Source organism: Chenopodium quinoa, unplaced genomic scaffold, assembly GCF_001683475.1.
Source record: "Chenopodium quinoa cultivar QQ74 unplaced genomic scaffold, ASM168347v1, whole genome shotgun sequence".
NCBI classification, from domain to species: domain Eukaryota; kingdom Viridiplantae; phylum Streptophyta; class Magnoliopsida; order Caryophyllales; family Amaranthaceae; genus Chenopodium; species Chenopodium quinoa.
The window spans coordinates 3,902,818-3,926,943 of NW_018742204.1; the positions used below are offsets into that span (position 1 = coordinate 3,902,818).

General features: G+C 35.7%; 1 protein-coding gene across 1 annotated transcript; it reads right to left on the reverse strand.

Moving 5' to 3' along the window:
• Positions 1–9,895: 9,895 nt before the first annotated feature.
• LOC110702827 (solanesyl diphosphate synthase 3, chloroplastic/mitochondrial-like) lies at positions 9,896–24,126 on the reverse strand. Its single transcript, XM_021880594.1, has 13 exons — positions 23,759–24,126; positions 23,019–23,176; positions 22,813–22,902; positions 20,725–20,805; positions 20,557–20,628; positions 19,861–20,007; positions 18,777–18,863; positions 16,199–16,270; positions 15,969–16,054; positions 14,022–14,154; positions 12,860–12,949; positions 11,972–12,070; positions 9,896–10,380 (listed from the first exon to the last, which is right to left on the reverse strand). The coding sequence occupies exons 2-13, from the start codon at positions 23,172–23,174 to the stop codon at positions 10,201–10,203; spliced, it is 1,293 nt and encodes a 430-aa protein (XP_021736286.1). The 5' UTR covers positions 23,175–23,176; positions 23,759–24,126; the 3' UTR covers positions 9,896–10,200.

Here is a 24,126-nt window from a genome sequence, read left to right on the forward strand (position 1 = left end):
TTTTATAACACGGTTTGGTTTGGTTTATAATTTTTGCAAAACCAAACCAAACCATAAACCATATTTACAAAAAAATCGAGACCAAACCGTAATTTTATAAACCGTAAACCAAACCAAACCGCTAAAATACGGTTTGGTCTAGTTTGGTTACGGTCCAGACCAAACTGTGTACAACCCTAATTAATACCATTCCCAACCTTCCAAGCAAAACCTTCTTTGAACACCTGCGTGACTTTTCGTAAGCTTGATCTTCCCATTAAGGGGTTCCCTTTCCTGACAAAAAGGTTTGTAAGGCTAAAAATGTCACACTATTGGAAGCCCTTGTGTCCTCTAGAGAGAAGAAGTTGTGGATTGAGATGCATCCTTGTAGCTTGTTTGAAGAGGAGGGCATCATTGAGAGCAGATCCTCTAATTCCTAATCCCCCCATACTTTTAGGGAGTTGGGTGACATTCCTACTCACCCAATGTAACCCTTTTTTTCCCATTGTTAGACCACCAAAACCGAGTAATTAGTGAATCTTGCTTGTTTGCAATGCTCAGTGGGAGTTGCATGCACTTCTTGACATGAGCTGACATGCTAACGAGCACTATGTTGTTAAGAATTAACTTGGCCGCTTGAGATAGGTGCAAAGAAGCCAAGGAAATAATCTTTTCCGATACCTTGTCCACTAGGAATTGAAAATGGGAACTCTTCTTCCCTTGTATGTCAATCAAGGCTCCCAAGTGAATCCCCATATTTCCAGTTCCAGTCATAGCAAGGAGCTCCTTCACTGCTAGCCTCTTATCGTTGTCGACCCTAAGAGAGAACTTTATTAAAGAATTCTGAAGATTTAACTGTTAGCCAGAAGCTTTGCCAAACCTATGAAGAATGTCAGAGATGGACAAACAAGACTCCTCATCATTTGCCTTGAATAAGAGAATAGCATCATCTGCAAAGAAGAGATGAGAGATCGAGGGAGACCTTCGACAGACTTTAAACCCTTGTAATTGATTGATTTCCTCTGCTAGAGATAACATTCTCAAGAGGATATCCATACAAAACATGAAAAGATACGGGGAAAGAGGATCCCCTGCCTCAACGCACAATTCGGAGCAAAATGATCAGAAATTTTCCTGTTAATGACAGTTTTGAAACTCACCGTCGAAATACATTGTGAGATCATCCTTATTCAATGGCTGGAAAACCCATAAGCTTGCAAGTTATTTGAAAAGAAAGAGCAAATCCACTATATCACATGCTTTTGACATATCAATCTTGACTGCTGTGAAATTCGAGCCTTTCCTCAAATTTATGAGGTGCAAAAGCTCATGACTCAGGAGAATGTTGTCTTACATATTCCTTCCTGGAATAAAGGCATGCTGGTTTTTCGAAATAAGACTTGGGAGAACCGACTTTAGTCTGTTAATTAGGCATTTTGAGATGCACTTATAAACCATGTTGCATAAACTTATCTGCTTGAATTGGCTAGCGAGCTTCGGGACCTTAACCTTTGGAATTAACACTAGGAGGGATTGGTTCCTGTAGACACCCAATTATGTCTCCCCAAAAACAAACCCAGTGATGAATATATTTCACGTCGAATGATAATCGAATGAAGTGAAAGTGTGAAAATTCTAGTGATGCGGTTGTTTTTAATAAAATCCTTCTTCCTGTTTTTGAAAATCTTCTCTATTTATGAAAATAGCCAGTCCAATTTATTTTGGTCCATGATAAGGGTATAATAATGATGTAGTTGGATGGGGTTTGAAAAGACCTTTCCAACGATATATTATAAGCCCAATTCCGATGAATAATGAGGAAGTTATGGCCAAACTACTAAACTGGGCTCGATTTGGTTCTTACATGCGGCCCAATGATCTAGAGGAGGGCCTATTGTTAACTATCATTCCTAAAGCTATTAGGATTGATTATAGTCTTCTAGAATTATCTAGAAGGTATTTCTCCTTTCGCAAATTCTTGACAAGTAATCGTATCTATCCCTTCTCCCTCCTCTCTCTTCTAGGGTTTTAGTTTTCTTGGTCGTTTAGGCCGAAAATAGTCTAATTTCTTCGGAAACTAGACTATTTCCGACCCTTTTTCCTTATTTCAATTTAGTTTATTTGCTTTGTTTTGTTTTGTTCTCTCCATCTGTGAGAGTTTGTCCCAATTTTCTGGGATTTTGATTCTCATCCATGGATGAGAATTTTATTTTTAGGGTTCTTATAATAATTGGGAAGGTGATTTGGATTCCTATGGGCCTGGGATTTGTCATCAACTGGTCGATCAAAACGTCAGCGCAGATTGCAGAGGTCTCAACTTGGAAAGATGCAAAAACAACGAAAATCATCGCTCGCGTCAAGCTTGAAACGGTGGAGTATGAGCTATGCCAAATATGAAAATTAATTATGATTTTGATTGTAAAAGTTATGATAGTTTCTCTAATTTTGTGGTTTGCAGATCTTTATTATTGTAGATGCCGTATGGCTATTATTTAATGATATTATTACTCCCCGTTCCAAAAAAAGGAATTATCTAGAAGGTTATCTTAAATCCTAATGTAATTAAGGTTGATAAATATGTTTTAAGAGTTTACTCGAAATAAAATAAGTGTTTTTACGAAAATACAATTTCAACCTTGAACACGGATTTTACGACTTAATTATATTGAAAAGTGGATTCTGCATACAGAATGTGTTATTTTCCACGCAGCGCCTGGCGGTGCAGTGCGTCGCATGGCGGTGCAGTGCGTTGTCTGGCGCCAAGCTTGTCGCCTGGCGACTGATGAGTGTCATTTATGGAACTCAATTGGCTTCTTTTAGAATGAATTTCATGCTATTTCATAGCTCTTTTCCTTAGTTTTGTTCCTTATTTCCTTAGTTTGTGCTTTCCTTAGTTAGTTTTCTATCTTTGTGCTTTTCTTAGGGTATTTGGTATTTTTCCCTTTTATTTGCTTGTTTTTGTGTATCAGGTTATGATCGTGTCCCAAGGATTCCCGAGTTTTCCTCTCATATTTATCATCATTTTGGATGCCTCTTGCTTGCCATTTGGAGCTCAAGTTTGAAGGAATGAAGGAGCAAGTTCATGAGTTGGTGCATGCATGCGGTGGGGGCACCATTTTTGGTGTAGAACCCACCATGGAAGCCATTTCAAGACTGCCTACCTTAGTGTTCATCATCATCACCAAGTGGAGCGCACGAGGATGAGCAAGATCGAAGAGAGGAAGGGTTGTCCTGCTCCCAGGTGCGGGCACGCACGACTGTGGTGCGGCCGCACATCCTGGTGGCGCGGGTGCGCCTGCTGCTGGTGCCGGCGCGCCTCCCTGGGTCTCTGTTTCCGTACCCATTTTCTTGCGGCTGCGCTTCCTTTGTTGCGATCGCGCCTTCCCGGGTTTCTTTTGGACGATCTAACTAACTCTTCTTTTGTAATTTTCTTATATATAGTTTTTTCTTCTATTTTTAGAGAGAGAATCATTAGAGTAAGATTAGAGATTAATTAGAAGAATAATTAGAGAGGTTTTTAGAGAGAGAAACTCTAGGTTTTTAGTGAGAGAATTTCGTGGTGGATTGTTGATGATTGAAGCTAGCTACATTTCCTTTGATTTTGATCTAGTTTGTAAGGATTTCCTTTGCTTTAATTCAATCTTTAGTTTGATCTTTAGTTTTATTTCAATTGTTTTGTTGATTGTTCAAGTTTGATTGAAGTTTGATTGATTTGTGATTGATTTTAGCTTGTTTAATATGATCATGATGAATTTGTTGTTTAGCTTTGTTTTGATCTTGATTTCCATGGCTAGTGAGTAGTTTACTTGCTAGGGTGATGGTGAAGCATATATGAGTAATGGATTGATGCTAATTGGGGAAAATTGATGGAGTTGATGATGTGATTAAATTGGTTGATTGATCATGTGCATGTGTGTAACTGATTGAAGAGTAGCTAACTTTGATTGTTGCACTAGATTGCATTATAAGTTCACATTGATACGGACAATTGATTTGTGGCTTGCATTTGTCGATTGAGGTGTCTTGTGACGTTCCTAGCTAGAGTTTCTCATAGTTAACACTAGTTAAACCTCTAGGAAAATAGCTTGATATGCTCTTTTGATTGCATGATTAGTTTTCCCTCGCATCACTCGACTTAGTCATTTTGACCTCCCGATTAGTTGAATCTGTTACGACTATATGTGGATCTTAGCCCTAGTGCTTTATATACTTGATTTCAAACTCGTTTGCTTTAGTTGTCCTTTGTCCTAGCATTACACACCTTTACCCTACTATTTCGGAATAGCTTGACTTTGACAATAGATAATCGCCCCTATTCCTTAGTGGTTCGACCCTCGACTTACCATTATACTTGTATAAGGGTGTGTTGAGAAACTATAAATTTTGTTTGATCTAGGGTAAAGTTAGTTTCAACAACCTAGCTTGACCCCACGTCAGCGAGAGCCTTGTCGCCTGGCGACGAGCCCTATCGCCTGGTGATAGGATGTGTTTTACTCCTTTTAAAACTCGATCTCTTTTTCTATCGGTTTTCGGACTATTTTCCTATAAATAGGGTCCTTGGACCTCCGTTTTCAATCAACAATTCTCATCAACTCTCATAAAGAATTTCTTGATTCTCTCTCTCTCTATCTCTCTCTTTCTAAACCAACCCTTTTGCAAACACAATTCCGCGTTCACAAGATCTAGACACACCTAGTCAAGTTCGAAGTTGCCTTTGCCCTAGACGTGAAAGGTTGATACCTTCTGAGGGTTTGGACCCAAATCACTAAACTCTCTAACTCTTTCTTTTATTATTTGATTTAATTCTTTGATTTAATATTTTATTGAAGTTTACTAACGAGTGTATTTTGTTATTAGAAAGAGGCACGAGGCTTCAAAGTAAGTAATTAGCTTACTCCCTATTATTTCGATCTAGAAAGCATGCTTAGATTTGATTAATTACTAGTATCATGTTAGGATGTTAGTATTGCTTTCTAGTATCATGTTTAGGTTGCCTTTTCCTTCTTTCTAATATCATGTTAGTACCATGTTAGAACTAAAGCTTTAATATTTGATGTTTAGTGACATGTTAGGGTTTGTTATTAATCATGTTAGTATAATGCCTAGGATCTTTCTATTAATATTATCCTCTATAGAGATTATGATTATTATGATGATGATTGTTGTGTCAAATTATATAATTTAACGTAATTTGTTAATTAGCGAATTGTTTCACGTAATTTATTAATTAGTGAATCATTTACGTAATTTATTAATTTACGAATTGTTTTCAGTAATTTGTTAATTTTCGAATTATTTCATGTTATTTGTTAATTGACGAATAATTTACATATAATTTATTGTTATCATGTTGCTTGATATATATTATTGTTATTGATTAATCACGCCTTTTATGTAGGTTTAAAGAGAATTTGTACTATAAATCACGCCTAATAAGATAATTAATAATTTGATTTAGACTAATATGATTTTAATTCAAGTGATTGCCAATAATAGACTTATTTGTGTATTAATATTCAACCAACATAGAATAAACAGGTTTAGGGTTAATCTAATGATTTCATGTTAGTCAGAAAGCGCACATGAATACGAGTAGAACAAAGTAGAGACCTATTTTATAGGGCGAGTTCTTTCTATTTAAGATTGAATTCGTACCCTCATCCCCGAACACCAGTCATGGTTCCAGACCTATTGGAGTTGACGATCTCATGGATCGTTAAGGGGTGTAAACTTAACCCTGTGAACGGTTTACAAGTTCCTAAAAACTGTTGGCGAGTCTTTTGCTCTAACTTCCTTCCCTTTAGAAGCCACCATACTTAAGTGTATGATCACAGTGGGGTTCAAATTTGGGATAATGCTTGAAATATTCTCTAAGGTTTTTGGCGACTCCACAGGGGAGGATTTCTATTTTAATTCCCGAAATTTATTTTGGCAATGATTTAGAATGAGCGGATGAGACACGAAAAGTTCTAAGTATTTCATGTGCGTAATTTTGATTAACAGTATTGTCATATGCTTAAAAAAGGTCCTCATTGGAAAGACCATCCGAAATGAGTAAAAAACATAGGATTTTTTACACATAGGAAATTTGAGAAATATCTTTCACAATCAGAATCGAAATAATACTGCGAAAACCAGAAAATTCTAAGAACACAGAAAGCTGCTGAGGCATGTAGGAACTAGCGCCGAGAAAACAGAGCCAGCGCCTTGCGATGGCGGCGTTGGCTTTGTCGCCTGGCGACAACAATGTTGTCTGGCGACAGGGTCATCTCCTGGCGACAGACTCTGTTGTCTCGCGCCAAGTTCTTCCAATACCGAGCCTGAACTCTGCCTTCTTGTTTTGACTAGTTCTAGCACTGTTTGCTCGATTCTACTTCCTGATTGAGTTTTTCTCTCTTTTCTGAAACCCATATGTGCTCTACATATGGCCATAACCCTCTCGGGGTTCACGCTCCATCTACCCAATCGAACGCTCCTGGCAACAACGGGTACATCCTAGTTTGTGAATCCACCAAACCGTGGAAGCAAGTTTAACTTGCGGGGTCCCATCCATACGAGCCAACCTTTCCAAAGGTAAGGCTTCCGCGCGATGAATCCAGACTCATAACCATGGACCCTCTTTGACTAAACCATATCCTTGAACTTTAGAGAACTAGAGTCATGGTTAGGTTGCAAACTCATTGCATCATATTGTGACTAAACTAACCGTTTGGTTTGACTTGTGATCATAAATATGCTTAAATAAACTAAACAATGACTAAAAGAATTTTAATTAATTGATTAATTAATTTGAACTAATAAATATATCTCAAATCGAGTCATAGTTCCTTTGAGTCAACCCGGATTTTTATTTTCGTATACTGCACAAGCGTCAACTTGTTTTGGTCGTAGCCGGAGTTCTAGGAAGAACTACGAGTCGTAAAACCTGTGGATTTGTAGCCCTGAGATTTATCTTTCATTAGGCGTTGGTTTTGTCCCAATTAGAGTCACAGATCGAAAGATATGACTAAAATACTACAACCTATCCAGTTTAATGCATATACGTGAGGTCTTAACTTAGTCTTTGTTGAGTGACGTAGTCACCTAGTCTAGCCACATGGTCATGAAACAAGTCTTAACATGTCACCTACACTCACTATTCTTAGCACACACTTTGTATATGTCACCATGACCATGTTTTAGGTTCATGCATGAGTCGTTTTTTCCGTCATTTGAGTAGAGGGTCCATTCCATTTCCTATTCTTCCATGATCTCTTCCCATCTATGGATGTTGAAATCGAGTTTGAGTCATATGATTGACAATAACCAAAAAATTGAGTAATGATGAGACAAAACACAAGGCAAGCTTCTCATCAAGATTTCATGCTTTCTTCTTCTTTTTTTCAAACCCTTCCCCAATAAGTCTTGCATAGGCACCTCTTAATTACATATATATATATATATATATATATATATATATATATATATATATATATATATATATATATATATATATATATATATATATATATATATATATAAAGGTTTTCCTTCATTTTTCCCCTTTTTTCCTCATCTCTTCCATCTCTTTTCGATCTCAATTGTAAATTTTTATAGGGGATTTCACCGATGGTTTTACCGGTCGTAAGCAACAAAAAACTTTTTAATTGCTTTCAATAAATGGATCCCTTCTTTATGATGAGGTTTATCCAATTAGGGGTTTTTTTTTTTATTATTTTTGTGTGTGTGTGTTCATGTGCTCAAAATTGAAAATTAGGGTTTTATCGTATCCGAAAGTATCTAAAAGGCCACATGAGTTTCTTCATCCAAACAACTACTCATTCGTGGATCTCAAATCGAATTAGAGCTAACTCATAGATTGTATTGCTTTACATCGAATCTGCAATGTAACTAGTTCTAAGGTAATTTGTTCTTAAATTGGTTTTAGATTTCCTATGAATTGGTTGTAAGTGCCTTTTAACTATTTTTCATTAATGAAATATTTTTCAATTCTTGTCACAAAAAAAAAAAAACAGCTTGGTATGTGCCAAATTAATCTAGATTTAATCTATTCTTAGTTTCTTACCAACCCTCGTGTCTTGTTGGCATAAATCATTTGCTTGGTTGCACAAGGACAAGGGTTGGTAAGAAAGAGAAGGGATGTGGAGGAAAAAAAAAGATTACATCTATTCTTGAACAAAGAAAAATTTAAATGTTTTACACATTATAAACTTAGCTTCACTCTGTACGTGTAATTATTAATTTATAGGGGTGTCCATCGGGTTTTTAGTTCAGTTTTGGGTTCGGTTTATCGGTTTTTGATTTGTAACGGGTCGGTTTTTAACGGGTTAGAATTATTAACAGGTCAGTTCGGGTTGGTTTTAAATAATTTTGGGTCGGTTCGGTTTAGTTAATTTTTATTACAGCTTCTTTTCGGGTCGGGTTATAATTGGTTCGGGTCATAATCGGTTCGGGTTAAATTCGATCGGTTTAAAAACAGGGTGTATCAGTTTAAAGCGGGTTTTGGGTCAACACATATCGGGTCCTAATCAGGTCGGGTTGTAAACAGTTCGGGTTGTAATCGGTTCGAGTTGAACTTAGTCGGTTTGACAACTAGTTTTGCCAGTTTTAAACGGGTTTCGTTAATGTATATCGTCTAGTATATCCTCAATATTCGTTAATTAGTTATTCCAGTAGATCATACGGAGTATTAATTAGTTGTTTAACTTTTTTTTTTTTTTTAATTAGTTGTTTAACTTTATGTCCCTTTTTTGTATAATGATTTTAAGGATCAAATAATAATAACAAATGTAGAGTTAGCTTTTGATTTAGATTTTTAATTTTTTTTTTAATACATTATAGTGTTCCATAAGCCTTTACTCGTTAGAGAACGATAATATTGCAGCATAAAATTCCAAACCTTTTCAATATAAATACTTTATAATTCAAATTAAACCCTTTTGTTTTACTATTGATAAAATGTACCCAAAAAAAAAGAAAAAAAAATTCTACGGTCATAACGGGTTACGGATTTACGAATTATAAACGGTTCGGTTATAACTGATTACGGGTTGTAAACAGTTCAATCCTAACCAATTACAGGTTGTAAACGATTTGGGTTTATCGGGTTTAAACGGTTTTGGTTTACAATGGGTCGGGATGCTATCGGGTTCAAAAGTACTCGGTTCGGGTTGTTCTCGATTTCGAGTTGTATCAGTTTGGCTTGATATCGGGTACGGTTCATTAACGGTTCTCAAACATTCAGATCGGTTCATTTTTAGGTTTTAAAAAAATTGGGTCGGGTCGGTTTACGGTTTTAAAATAACAAGTTCTTAGCGGTTCGGTTTCTTTTCGGAACAGCTCTAAACAGTCCGGATTCACCAATTCGGGTCGGTTTTTGACAGCTCTATTAATTTATTATCCCTTATGCCATGGAATAGGTCATGCTAAGGGAAACAATTCCACAAATCAAACACATTACCTAAATTAAGATCCGCCTTTAATTTCATAACAGGTAAAATAATAGATCATCAAAGTAAACACTTTAAATTATCTTTTGCTCATGTTCTGTTCATTTGTACTGTGTTACGCATATCCTTGTATTTACATAAAGCCAATCGTGCAAGTAACAGAACAGCGTAGGTAATCTTATTACTTTTGCATGGTTATTTAACACCCTCAAAATTGCGAAAGCCTCTTATGTACACCCGGGTTATTTGCTCATTCAATCAACAAATGAGTAAGAATATTTTGTTTGAGTAAGAATATTATTTGCTTATTTGTGGATTAAATGAGCAAATGACCACGGGGTATATGGTACACCTGGGTGTATATAACAAATTCTACAAAATTGCATATTCCAGAATTGTCACTCATCTGTCTGAAAATTAAACATACTTTCACAAAATAAAAAGGAGCAACTCTAGTAAACACGGGGGAAAATAAAACTCAAATGTTATTAGCAGGCACAAAGACGCAAAATATTGTAAAACTACAAAAATTCTATTAATGGTATTAGAAGCAACTGTAATAGAATTAAAAAGGCATTAATTTTGCTATGTTCATTACTTGTAAATATGTATCCACTATTGTCTAACTAAAACTTTTATGTGTACGCCTTTGCTTTGAACCGCAGCAAAAGAACATAATTTCAATCTGTGAAAGAATATTGAGGCTAACCTTGAGACTGCCCATTATACATGAAGACAGAAAGAGATCAAACAAAATCGTCCATATCTTTATTCACTTAGTTCTGTTTATGACTCTGTGTGTAAGATCTACAAGTGCACGCCTTGATCTTCTAACATCCTCGTCATCACTCTCAGGAAGGGAATCAATAGCTTCAGCTGCAAGGTTTGCATGCTTCAGTGCTAATTCCTTTGCTTTCTGTATCCCTTGACTTTTTCCTAGGTAATCGAGAGCCTAAATGGGAAAAAAGAAAAAAAAAAAATCAGATTATACATTTACGTAACATTCCTTAAATAATAAAGCAAGCTACTGGTGCCTTCTACTGGCAATTATACTAGTAAACTGAAAAGGACACGCAAGCAAGCAAAATTCTCATTATATACTAGTATGAAAACGAAAAGAAAAAAAAAAAAAAAAAAAAAAAATCTCTCTTGTGCAAAATAACTATCTACATGCTTATGTGATTACCCAAAACCTAATAAGGCAAATAAATTGGTTGGTATTTCAAGCAAATGGGTGATAAAATAAGGACGCAAAAAATACTTCCACCCCCTTTTATCCGGCACATGACAAAAAAAAATAAACACCCAACTAAGAATTAAACCGCTTTATGATGTTTTCTTTGGAATTAAATCTTGCAAGGAATGGTAAGTACTTCCCTCATTATACCATGGTATGAAGAGGTTCATCAATCATCATAATATCAAGAGGATAACAAGAGCTATCATTGAATAAGTTTGTCCACGTTTGCAACTTTGTGCGTGCACCCCCACCCCACCCCCCGGGACTTAAATCAACCAACTCTCACCTTTAATAATGCAAGAGATAACCTGGATACTTCTAGATCAACTTTCACAGACTTGCATGACAAGAATTAATCCTAGACAAGACGTCCTAAACCATATACTGAAAAAACGTTAATAAAAACATTAAGTCCCAAGCCCGGATAAAGGAGAAGGGTTACGGTAGGTCAGTGACAGCCAGTGTAATACTTTGTCACATCGCTTGACATGAGCCACAATGATTGAGAGTATTACTAGGATGGGTGACCTTGGAAGTCCTCGTGTAGGTTCATGTAGCCGGCCCCACTTATAAGATTAAGGGATGCAAGCAAGTACAGAAAATGACCATATTCCTTCACGCACCATAGATGCATATCCTTGGTGACACTAGCACATCCCAAAACCCCAGTCTCTTACCAGTTACAAGTACTTTTCTTGCACAAGCCAGCCTCTTTACAGCCTTAATTATATTAAGGTCCCGAGGACCCCTTTCAATTTGGAAAATAGAGCTCTGATATACTTGGAATTGACTCCTGAACCTCAAAATATTCCAAGCTAATATTGCACAAGACTAAGGTCACTCAACATCATTCCCAAGAGAGAGAACAATCAGAATATAAAGACGGAGGAAAAAAAAAAAAAAAAACTTTTTGCTGAATAATATTTAAAAGCCTCTTTAACCAACTTTGTACACTAAATATGCATGGTGATATTCAAAGATGTTTTTTCAACCAGCACTTAAAATTTCAGGATAGCACTCCAGGCATTCAATTGGATTAGACAGTGAATTGGAGTTCTCGAGGGAACTTCCTAGGAAAAAATAACACAGCATGTAATTAGGTGGGGAGGTGAAAAGATATGCTGAGATAAGGCTAAGAAATTAGTACACCACAAACATGCTTGCGAAAACGATTGCAAAGTCACAAAAAAATATCTGATTAATTATTTAGGAGCCCAACCTAAATAAAAGCATTCATTCATGCAAAATTTAGAAAACAAGAAACAAAGTGGGATTTTAAAATGAAGTTCACTTATAAACATACCAGATCTATATCTGCAGGGTTGTCCAAGCCTCGCTGCACAACTTCACCTAACTGTGGAAACTCTTCTATGGCAAACAACAAAGGAGCTGTGACAATCCCCTGTTGAAATAATAGCAACATGTAGCACTTAGTGACTGAAGAAATAAAAGACAAACTTTAACCCTTTAAAATAATCAGCGGGGCCTGGGGAGGACCAGGTGCAGCCCCCTCCCCCCACCCCTAGACTGAAAATCTTCTCAAAGAGTGCATATGTAAATATAAATAGACTAAAAATATGCCAACCTAGTTCACACACACACATATAACTGTGTGTGTGTGTGTGTGAGAGAGAGAGAGAGAGAGAGAGAGTGTGTGTCTGAATACATAATTAAAAGGATATTATTATTTTATCACTTACAGAATGTGATATTAATAGTTATGGAAGTTTTGCCGCAAATTATAACCGAGAACAGTATTTCTGTACAGTAATGCAGAAAATGTATTGCTACAATGGCCATTGCTGATTGAGTGAATAAATTGCAACACGAGTTTCTTTTAAGTTAACCAAAATAAGAATGAGGAAGAAAAAGATATCATGATGTAAGACTCTTTGTCAATCTCCCAAGAAGTTGATAATTTGATACCAAGCTAAAGTTACAAAAATGTTTTGCCTTTTCAAATTTCAACTAAATGTGGCCTTCAGAGTTCAAATACTATTGATATGCATATGATTCTTGGTTCCTTAAATAAGAACTAGATCTAAATGCATGCAATGCATGCGTACTTCATTTTAACAAATATGTAAAAGTTTGGACACTTTATAGATTTTAGATAGACACTAAACTCCATAAGAGTTTTTTTGACAAATACGTACAATTCTCTCTAACAGAAAAGGAGGTAAGAGATTACATGACGAATATCAGAAAGTGAGCCCTTTCCAAGTGATGCAGATGTGCCAGTGTAATCAAGAACATCGTCTATCAGTTGATATGCGAGTCCCTGTGGAGGGAAAAATTGGAAATGTAATGAGCAATATCTACTGATGTTATCTAACAGAAAGGGTTACTTAAATATAAAATTATCTCATACTGAAACAATTATTAGATGAACTGCAAAGCAACTGCTAGCCTTTACCTATCAATAAATGCAATAAATCTGAATTATATGGTATTAAAAAGGTCACGATAAATCAACACATTAAAAAATTAAAGATAACTGGAAATGGGTTCCTCAAGGTGTACAGCTAGATAACTGGAAATGGATTCCTCAAGGTGCACAACTTTATCACAAATATCCAATCCATAATGAGTACCTGAAGAGGTTCTTTTAAGTTTAACACGCTAATTTAACAAATGCTTTTCTATCAGCAATATGTAAATAAAATGGTAACCTAACAGGTGCAATGGGTCCCCTTACAATAAGTAATATCATTTCCCTCACTTGTCACTTCAAACCTAAGGTTAGGTAGGCATAAGGAGCATAAGGCCTATGAAATCAACACTCATCAATAAGACAATAAATAGAAACAAGGTACTATAAAATCATAATGCTAGCCTGAATCAGCAGTAACTCAAATTCCAAAACAATTTCTCAAGTCTTCCAGAAAAACGAACATAAACAACCACCCATTTTAAGCACAAAAAATTTAATCTTGCAATGATTGAGACATGCATTAAATTGTATCAAAATGACTTTGTAATCTTGATTCCATAATTTTTATATTTATCTTTGTTGGATCTTAAAAATCATGGATCAGATCTGGATTCAGATACAAAAATTCAAATCTGGTCCATATTTGACCCATGGCCATCCCTTGATACTTTGATAGGTTCATATTAATCCAACAGACCCTATTGGGCTTTTAATTTACTTACCTACTTAACATAAGCGAATTTATTTTCTGATGCAGCGATTGGCACACTACTACACTAAGGATGATCTATACCCAAACTCTTTATTTGGCAACTAATCGTTCTTTTTCCGTTACAATCATAATGTATGCAGAGAAAACATGTCTCAATATTTCTTTCTATTAACAGAAATTAAAGATGGTGACAACTATACCACTCACCAGATTTTTCCCATACTCATAAGCTAATGTTGCAGCTTCTGCAGTTTGCCCCGCAAGAAGAGCAATTGCCTTGCAGCTATTTGAGATCAATGAGGCTGTCTTGAAGTAAGTCTTGTCCATGTAATACTGCATGCTGCAAGTAGAAATGAACCAAAATATCAGCCCTGCATACAGGATAAAGCATAAATCAATATTACATAAAGCAGCTACTGAATAAAATTGGTATCAGGTCAGTGCATTACCATTCTATCTGAACCTAATAAGAAATGGTGTGTAAAACAGTAGCTTGACGAAATAAAATATCATATAGTTGGACATTAGGTGCCTCAGCAAAAGCAACAAATGAAATACTTGAAGCGATTCTGATGAAGCATAACAAGGCACACAGACGCACTGAGGTGTTCCAAGGTGCACAACATTTTTTTATTGTTTATTAGGTGTGCGTGCGCCTCACTTCAAGAGGTGCATAGGCACAAAGAACTCCGAATTGTATTAGTGTGCCTCGATCATTTTATACATTAAACCATTCATCTCAGGCTAAAAAATTCTCCAGAATCTCCATGGCACTCCGAAGTGTCTTTTGATTCTTACTAGTTATCACTACCAAAGCCCACACAAATTTATTCCCAAAATTAACAAAGAAATTTTTTTGACTGACCCAATACTTCTCTGTAACACATATAACCTTCCACATGAGTAAAAAGACACCCCACAATACAGAAAGAAGAAAAGAAGTTCAATAGGTAAACTCTACATACAAATATGCTCGCAATGACAGCCCCTAAGATCTTTAGAAAATAAACAAGCCCCACATGCATAGCTGGCAGCATTGTTCCTTGAATTATATGGTTGTATACTGAGATTCTAAAAGTTAAATAATTAGGCTTCCTTAAATTTAATATTTGAGAGAGAGAGAGAGAGAGAGAGGCATACTTGCTATAATAGGTCTCTTGGCCAGGGACCAATTTTATAAAAGAGTTCAAGAGAGTTCAAGAGAGTTCAAGAGAGAGAGAGAGAGAGAGAGAGAGAGAGAGAGAGAGAGAGAGGCATACTTGCTATAATAGGTCTCTTGGACCAATTTTATAAAAGAGTTCATAAGAGAGAGAGAGAGAGAGAGAAGCATACTTGCTATAATAGGTCTCTTGGCCAGGGACCAATTTTATAAAAGAGTTCATATTTTGGGTAAGATTTTGTTTGATTGAAAGTTAAAACTGTTAAACAACTGTTCTTATCAATATTTCGAAAAAGATTAAAAATAAAAGGGAATTGTAGTTTAAGACAAAATTTCCTACTAAGTAATCCACTCCATAACCAACTACATTAGAATTTTTTTTTGGATCGGGTGAAAGAACTTTCAAGGATTTTCAATTTAACAAATTAACACCACATGGTAGCATGTTATTGCATACGGCCATGGGAGGCTGGGAGCAAAGACCATGATAATACATAGTACTTGTTTCATAGTCTTAAAAGCTCACACATATCTAAATTAATTTCAGTGTAGTTAGAAAAGTCATGAGAATAAGTCCCTCCTCTAGGACATTTATGATTATTCAATAGAGTTACCAATAGATATTCCCCTCCAATATTTGATGTCCATATAGAGATCTTTAGTTTTCCCTTTGTCTCCTGATATATCATCTTCTCCACGATTTTTTAAAGTTCCTTCACCTTCAAAACATTAAACAAGCAAGAAATATTGACATAACATATTGAGGTTTTAATTCTGTATCGTATCAGGAGAGCTTGACGAGTTGGATCTCTGTGCAGGAGATAAGAAAACAAATATGCAATCATCAACGATAGCATCCATAGGGCTAAATAACCACCTTTGATTCACAAATTTGGCAGCCAATTTATGAACATAAAGAGTTAGGTTATCCCTTCCAAAAAAAGCAAGACTGCAAAAGGTACACAAAATATAATACCAGGAGAAAAACTACATACTTTAGACGCTGCTCAGATGTTGTTGTCATCTGCATTGTTTCACCAGTGACAAGATGCTCTACAACCTTAGCTAGTAGCGTTACAACCTGCAAAACACATACTCATTTGTAAATTGCCATTGCCCACATATTTGAGTTTCTCACAAAGAATTATGAAGCAACCAACAGGCAGTGGGGGGGAATACAATTCAGAGCTACAATTTCAAATGTCTAAAAAAACTTAAAATTTACCTCAGTATTATGTAAAGAGGCTAGAGCTACACAGGCCCTAGAGAGCAAGAAATCACCTGCTAGAACTGCCAACTGCACTGTATAAAATAGACTAAGTCATGGAATGTGCTTAAGAAAAGCATTTATAATATCATTCTTATGCTAAGATTTTATATCAAAGATTGAGGGAGTAAAAAAAGATATATATATATATATATATTGGCTGCGCCGAAGCTTGTGATTTATTACGTGTTGGAGTTTGAATTGTTACCATTATTTGCTGCTTCATGTGGTAAACAAGATCTGATAAAGGAATGGTGGTCGCTTAATGTTGTAAGAATCTCACGAACAATAATGGCATAGGATGAGGATTTAGGAAGTTGCGAATTTCTAAATTGTGATGTGTGATTACAACAATGCCATCAAGATCTACTTTTAGGGATTAAGGCTGAAAAGAACAACGATATTATGTAAGAAAATTGCCATTGATGACACAGAATGGATGATGGTTGTCAATTAAAGCCATCTGATAGAGGGGGGCACTTTTGAACCTATATATAAAACATCAGGAAAGGGTTTGCTAATAAGAAAGGGTTAAAAAGATAAAGGACTTGAGAAGAGGGGGGGGGGGGGGGTTGCGCATTTGAACCTATATATAAAACATTGGGAAAGATATTGCTACAAAAAAAAAGGGTCGCATGAAAGATAAAGGAGTTTTTTTTTTTTTTTTTTTTTTTGGGGGGGGGGGGAGCCTCAATAATACGTGATGCTCTCAATCTAACCGAAAATGGATGTCATGCACACATCATATGAGAGCAAAACAACACAGTAAACAAAAACAGGAATTTTTAAATTATACCCATACTCATGTATCCTGGTTTCAAATGTTTTATTACCACAACTACAACAGAAGCCTTAAATACGACCGCAAAAATGTCAAATTTTCAGATAACACTAAATTGAAATTGGAATTATCCTTGGACAAAACTCCAATTTATCATCAGTTAGCTTGCGGTTGGCCAGAAAAAGTGCCTAGTACTCTATTCAATGGGTTCGGATACTACAATGATTGAAATTTGAGGAACAAGGGAGAGAGGAGGGATATTTGAATAAGAAAGGTAGCTTAACTAATTTCACTAACGTAATCATAATCCATCAACGTTGAGTTGAGAATTGGAAGAGAGAAATTTTTTAAAATGGTTTAATTTTTCAATATTTGGAAGGTGCAAAAGAACAATAAAAGTGTGGAAGCCCTTTAAGCGAACATCTTACAAGAAGACTCCATTTAGGGGTCGTTTGGTTCGTTAAAATGGATTAGAGTGGTACGGAATCTAATGCTAGGGAGGTATGGATCAAATCCCATAGTAGTTTGAAGTTGTTTAGTTTATATGGAGGTTTTTACATTTCATTAATGGAATGAAATTAATGAAATGTGAATCTTAGGGGGTGGGGTGGGGTGGGTATGGGATTCTAGGGAGTTGGGGTAGAGTTAAAAGTTAGAACCATCTTGGTATCAGCTTTCATACCTAAAAAGCCTAACCAAACAATAAAATGGATGGAATGGATTTTAACTCCATTCCAAAAGATCCAAACAAATGAACCCTTAGATGTACATGAATTCTCTAAGCAATTTGTGATGACAATGGAAATTTCTAAACACATACATCAAATGGTACAGTTTGGATACAATTGGAGATGGTCAAGAACATCCTTAATCCCTGCCAGCCCACTTTGATCCGCCCGTATGCTTCCTTTATAATTCTTTAATAAACTCAATGGGTAATCCCAACACTCATAAGCTAAGGATTTTCTCTCTTTCTAAGCCAGCAAATTAATGTACTGGAAAATTTTGGCGGTTAGCAGATTAGAGGTCTAAATCTAAGAGTAAAACGAATGTCAAAGACAAGGTCACGTGGATTCATTAGAGAAAGCTAGCCTTATAATATTGGTTATTCAGTAATTTCTGAATCAAATCTCTTTCTAGATGGTAAATTCAGAGTCATCTATACATTGTCATACCTTGTCTACAATTCGCTCATCATGCATTGTTGGTGACTTATATCCTTGAAGCCTTGACTGTGTTCTTGGTAATTTATTTTTTTAGAGAGCATAGTTGTGGCGGTAAAGCTACGTTTCTACCTTAACCCAAGCACCTATCTCCACCAAAAACTACCTACACAAATCCTCTTCTACTAATTGCTGTCCCGCGTCATTTTCCTATCCAGATCTACACAATTACGCCCCTATCAGATTTTTGTTGGTTGTACAGCAATATTGAGCTCCACAGTTAAATCGGGGGTTGGAGACTTGGAGGATATGGAAAGGGCAGATCAGTAATGGTATTGTAAACATATAGATATATACCTTTTCAAAAAATGCAATGAGATGTTGGAGCCATAAAGCAAAAAAGAAAAAAAAAATGAAGAAGATCACAACAAAAGGTGCCAATACTTTCTTAATACTACAGTTTAGCAAACAGTACAGAGCAACTGCATTTTTCAATTTATAATTCAAGTAACTAAAGTTGCATATAATGCAATAGCACAATAGCCACAATCTGCCAACTTTGACATGCGGCACAAGAAGCTGAAAACATTACCTTATTCCCCATCACCGAGTTCAATGAACAAACACCCCTTCTTGTATCAGCATCATCCAATACATCATCATGGAGAAGACTTGCCACCTACCACAACACACGAGTATCAATTAAGAACTTAAGACCAATAGGAGATACCCATTTCAACCATTTTTTCCTGAAGCTCTACACGCTGACAGGTAAGAATTAAGAGAATGCCTTCAGATAGCAGATACAGTATTTGATAATTCATGATTAAATCATATTATCAAATCTTGATTGCCTTAGTTCGCATTAATACTGAAAACAAATGAGTAAAGCCCACCCTTTTTTTATTATTGTAGAGACTAAGCTGAATATAAACCAAGGAGAACCTTAGAGTACAGAAGGAATCCAGCTTGAAGACTGGTTTAAGCCTAAAGTTAACAGAACCATAATAAATTTCAGGATACTAAAATCTTCTGAAAACAGGAATATAGGCTGCGAATCAACTTCCAAGCTTTATTCGCTTAACTACTTAAATAACCAATAACTATCTCAATCATAGATGGAATTTCATAAGAACCATAAGACGTAATCTCAAACATCTATGCACAAAATGGGAGGCTTTTACTAAATTTCAATAACATAAATATTTACATTCACTTTCCACATACGAAAGAATAAAGAAATTCAGGGAAACAAGACAATAATCTACTACTCGATAGTGCAGCAAGGAGGTACATCCATTTGTTGACTTAGCCCCCGCCTAAGTACATTTCTCAGCACCTAGCCCAAAAGCTGGCCTAAGTGTAAGGTTATATCATTACCAATTTCTACCCCTTAGGTCTAGACAACCCTAAAGCTTTCCATTGTTCACAATTCTCATTACATTGTTGTCTCGTAAGTACTGTGAAGTGTGACTACATACACCACGCTTCACAGACCTCAAAACTTTAGGCAGGAGACAGGAGTCAAGAACTAGTAAATACGATTTACCTGACACCACAAACCATTGTGTCAGGTAACTTAAACTTTGGCAAAATAACAAATTTGAACAACAATTAACAAAAAAACAAAGGAGAACATCAAGAAGAACAAATGTACTTAGTAATTATATACTGACATGGATCATCTCTGTGATCTCGGCAATGCACTGTTGTCTTCGACGAAGTTGTGTTTCCAAATTATCAACTACGCTGGCAGGTGATAGTCTATCAGCAGAAGACACTGATACAGGCATGTTCAATGCTGTTGCCATCAATAATAAAACCTGCGAAGCAACAATTCAATTCTTAAGAAAGGCAAGCTAAGAATTTAAGAAGAGCAAGTCATATGTTAAACTAAGCTAGAATCCTAGACCAACTATTTAAACTCTACAATACGTGCAGCAGGAAACTTATATAGTTATATCCTAATTCATTTACATCCTAATTCATACAACCTGTTTCAGAACACCCAAAAGCAAGCATAAAGGTCTTAGACCAGGCATCTGTCTCATCCAGTAAGCCTGAATATTTTATTATAATAGATAATATAAATATATATTGAGAGACCCTTTACATCAGGGTTACACCTAACTTCTACAACTCTAAAATAGAAGAAGTCACAAAAAACAAAAATTGTACGATACAAATTAAATAAGCCATGACAGCATTGAAGATAGCATGCTGTAAATAATGATGCTATCAATAGACCGGACTGACTTTACAGACACACAGATCTAAAAGAAAAAGAGTGATTTCAAATTGTTAGATGGTTATGTTACTTCATGCTTCATGGCAAACAATAGGTATATCCCGTCTATATATGCAACACTTACTGTGGGGCGAAACCGCTTTCCTTCTACTCCCATTTTGAAGAAATATTCAGCAGCAGATGCCAACTTAGGGACCTGCAAGAAGCAATAACATGAACATCATACAATGTCTAACTTTCAGCGCCCATTCCATTCAAACAGTACTAGCAGTACATAAGACAACTGTTGCACCTCTGCGACCACCATTGACCGTAATCTATCAGCTAGGATTGATAACTCATCAGCAACAAGGGAAAACGGATCCGATTGATCCTGCAAAAGTAAATTGGCAACTTTTAGCACAATATACAATCACAGAGACAACAGAAGCATGATTAGAATAAAACGCCACTGCAGAAGAATAAGACCAACTGACCAGAACGACATGAATCTAAAAATCCATTATGAACAACTAGAGTTGTAACTTTAAAACAGTTTTTTGTTAACCCCTTCACCTCCTGACAACAGAACCATTAACGTGCATACCTATCATCTACATCAATAAGCAAACTAACACATTCCTTAATATGTATTCTTTTAGCAATTACAGCTCCATGAAATACCATACAAGCATAGAGAAGCTCTATGGAACTCCCTTACATGGAAATTTCCAATCTATTAATCAATTTGCATATAACGTTGAGCATAGAAAATATAAAACTTGGATCCAGACAAATATCTAGTATCCTTCATTCTACCAAGAGGGGTGTTTGGTTCATCCAATCGGAATGGATAGGTATGGAATCTCATACTGTAGAGGTATGGATTCTTAAACCCATAATAGTCCAAAGTTGTTTGGTTATATTTTTGGAATGGATTCCACACTTCATTACTACAATGAATTGTAAAATTTAGGATGAGAGGTGGGTAGGAAGTACTGGGTAGAGTTAGAACCCCTTGAATATGAAATTCCATTACTAAAAACTCAACCAAACAAAAAAAAAAATAGATTCTAACTCCATTCCAACCCATTACAAATGATCCAACCAAACAACCCTCAAATGTGATCATCCAAGAATAAAAAAATAAAATAAAATAAAAGGCAGCAGAAGTGCAGAACGTCCAGAGAAAACTCAGGAAACAGAAGAGTGTCTTTTGATGAACAGCAATATGGATACAAAAGTATTCTGCTAGCAATTAACCCAATTTCCATCCCTTGTTGACGTATATACTAGAAGAGGGAAAAAAAAAAGAGTAGCTTGGTAATTATCAAGGAAGTTAGCTATAGAATACTGCTAGGGGCTTTATGGTATTCAGTATTCATAATGAAGTTTATTAGAGGTGAGATAAATGGAGAATTGTTTTGGCAAAGCAGAGGAGTTGAATACAGAAAGAGGCTTGTGTAACTGTGTGACAGCTATTCAGATAAGCAGAGAAAGAGAAACTTAGGGAGAGAATTCACCTCTTGAATGTGGATGATTGTATATGAGAAGCCCCAAATAATACATGTGTATTTGTTCATCACCAAATTCTACTTTCTTTAGAAATGTTCATCTCTCTATTTTCTTTAAGTCTATTCACTACATTTTTGTGCTCATCTCTCAATATAGTCTAAAAGACAGCTCAAACCATCCCCACTCTATACTAAGTAAATCACGAGTGGCTAACGGTTTCCATAGACACATATACCATCACATATACAATGCAATCAGTAGACGAATGCATGAGGAGAAAACACCTTTTGTAGTCATTAAACTTGCAAATCCTCCTGAGTATTTAGTTCCACAAACAAGAAAATTACAATGTTTTTCCTTGGAACAATAGCATTCCAAGTATTCAGTTCCCCGAATCAACAATCCACAAAAATTCTAAGACGATAGCTCTCCACTTGTTCCAATCTATCAGTTTGGTTGAAAGAATTATGAATGTCATTATTGTGGAGCAATCAATCGACAGAGTAATTCTCTATGTTCATAAAAATATAATTAAAAATTCAATCTGCTTCATAGCCAATCAATAGTGGATTTGCCTTCTAACTAGTCCATAATATAAATAGTTGAAAATTAATAGTAATTCCTTTTTGTTCCAAGAGTGGCTAATATCTTTCGTTTTTCTCAATGTGATCCCTTACTAGATAATTTTCCAAGCTCTTGTATAAATATTTATAGAAGCATCTTTGGAGCATCACCAGATTCCTCATTACAAAAGTTGATTTAAGATTTTGTTTCATCCCATTCCCACAAAGAGACCAACTTAACTCACTCCCAAACAATACATAATAGCACGAGTAATATATACAAAGCCTAGTTGGATACTGGATCTGCAAAAGTCACACCTAACCTCGACTGTGGACGTTGCACTATTATGAATATGATGTCTTGCGTCATAACAAAAACCGCAAAGTGTATGTTCTGTAGATCCCCAAGCATACTGCATAGGAATACAATACAACGTTATTAGATACACAATGTAATCTATAATGCCTGTCATATAAAATTTATGAAAATGATAAGAGTCTACAGTAATTAAGGATACCCATATCATACCTTGAACATGGAAGGAGTAATTGTGGGATTAGAGTGGGAGAGCAATTTATGGTATGCAGCAACAGCTGAACTAGAAGCAGTTACACAAGGATAACGCCATCGGAATGGATTCAACCCAGTCCTTGAAACCCGGGAACATCCTCTAGAAAACATCATCTCTGTAACACCAAAAAAGGAAAAAATGGAAGATTATAAAACAGTGCAAACTCCAAAATTTTCAAAATTTTTAAATATGTGTTTTCTTGAACATTTCGCCAACAAATTGATCAGAAAACGAAAAATTTTGCCCCAAATTTCAATTTAGCTGCTGAATAAACATATTAATTTGGCAGTACTTAACCCAATTAGCTCGGCCAGCTGATGTGTACCCATCAATTTCAGCACAATACTTCTAAATTATAATAATTCATTCATCATTTTCGGGTTTTGAACAATCAAGCGAGTGCAGAAGAATACATGAACAGCAATAACAATTAACAACAATCATAAATTCAATACCCAATATAACAGATGGTCATTTGACAAAGTGGGTTTGAATTATATATATGACCGGCATTCAGCTAAACCCCACATTACAGAATTATCTGTCTCTAATTACTTCTTTATTAATCTATTAATACAACAACTGAACCCATTAAATCAAACCATCAAGCAAAAAATACCCACTATCATAAATTTGCATTTCTCAACAAATTTCAAACAAAAAGCTGAAAAATCAAAGCATTGAAAAATTGAGATACCTGGAGTAGTAGAATGAAGGCAGGAAGAAGAATTGAAATGAAGGAGAAAACGGTGGGTTTAATTGTTTAAGGGTTTTGATGTTGTTGAGTAAACCGACCGCATTGACTCAAAAGAGAGGTGACGACGCCAAATTATGTACCATTAATTTCTTCACACCAAAATTAGCCACTATTAAACCACAAGCACACACTTGTTCATCACAAACGAGTATTCCTTCTTTTTTTTTTTTTTTTTTTTTCAGTTTTTACAGAAAGAGATATTCAAGTTTAGAGGAAATATACTATTGGACGTTTGGACGGCTAACTTGTTGTCCAAACTAAAAATTACTCCCTCCATTTTTAAATACTTGCTTCATTTTGCCCTTTTT

Excerpts from the sequence above, each read along its gene's own strand:
- LOC110702827 (XM_021880594.1), bottom strand. The coding sequence starts at position 23,174 with ATGATGTTTTCTAGAGGATGTTCCCGGGTTTCAAGGACTGGGTTGAAT. Across the intron at positions 18,864-19,860 it reads AGATCACAGAGATGATCCAT|GTGGCAAGTCTTCTCCATGA; the intron begins GTCAGTATATAA and ends GTGTTGTGGTAG. Across the intron at positions 12,950-14,021 it reads ATGAGTATGGGAAAAATCTG|GGACTCGCATATCAACTGAT; the intron begins GTGAGTGGTATA and ends TTCCCTCCACAG.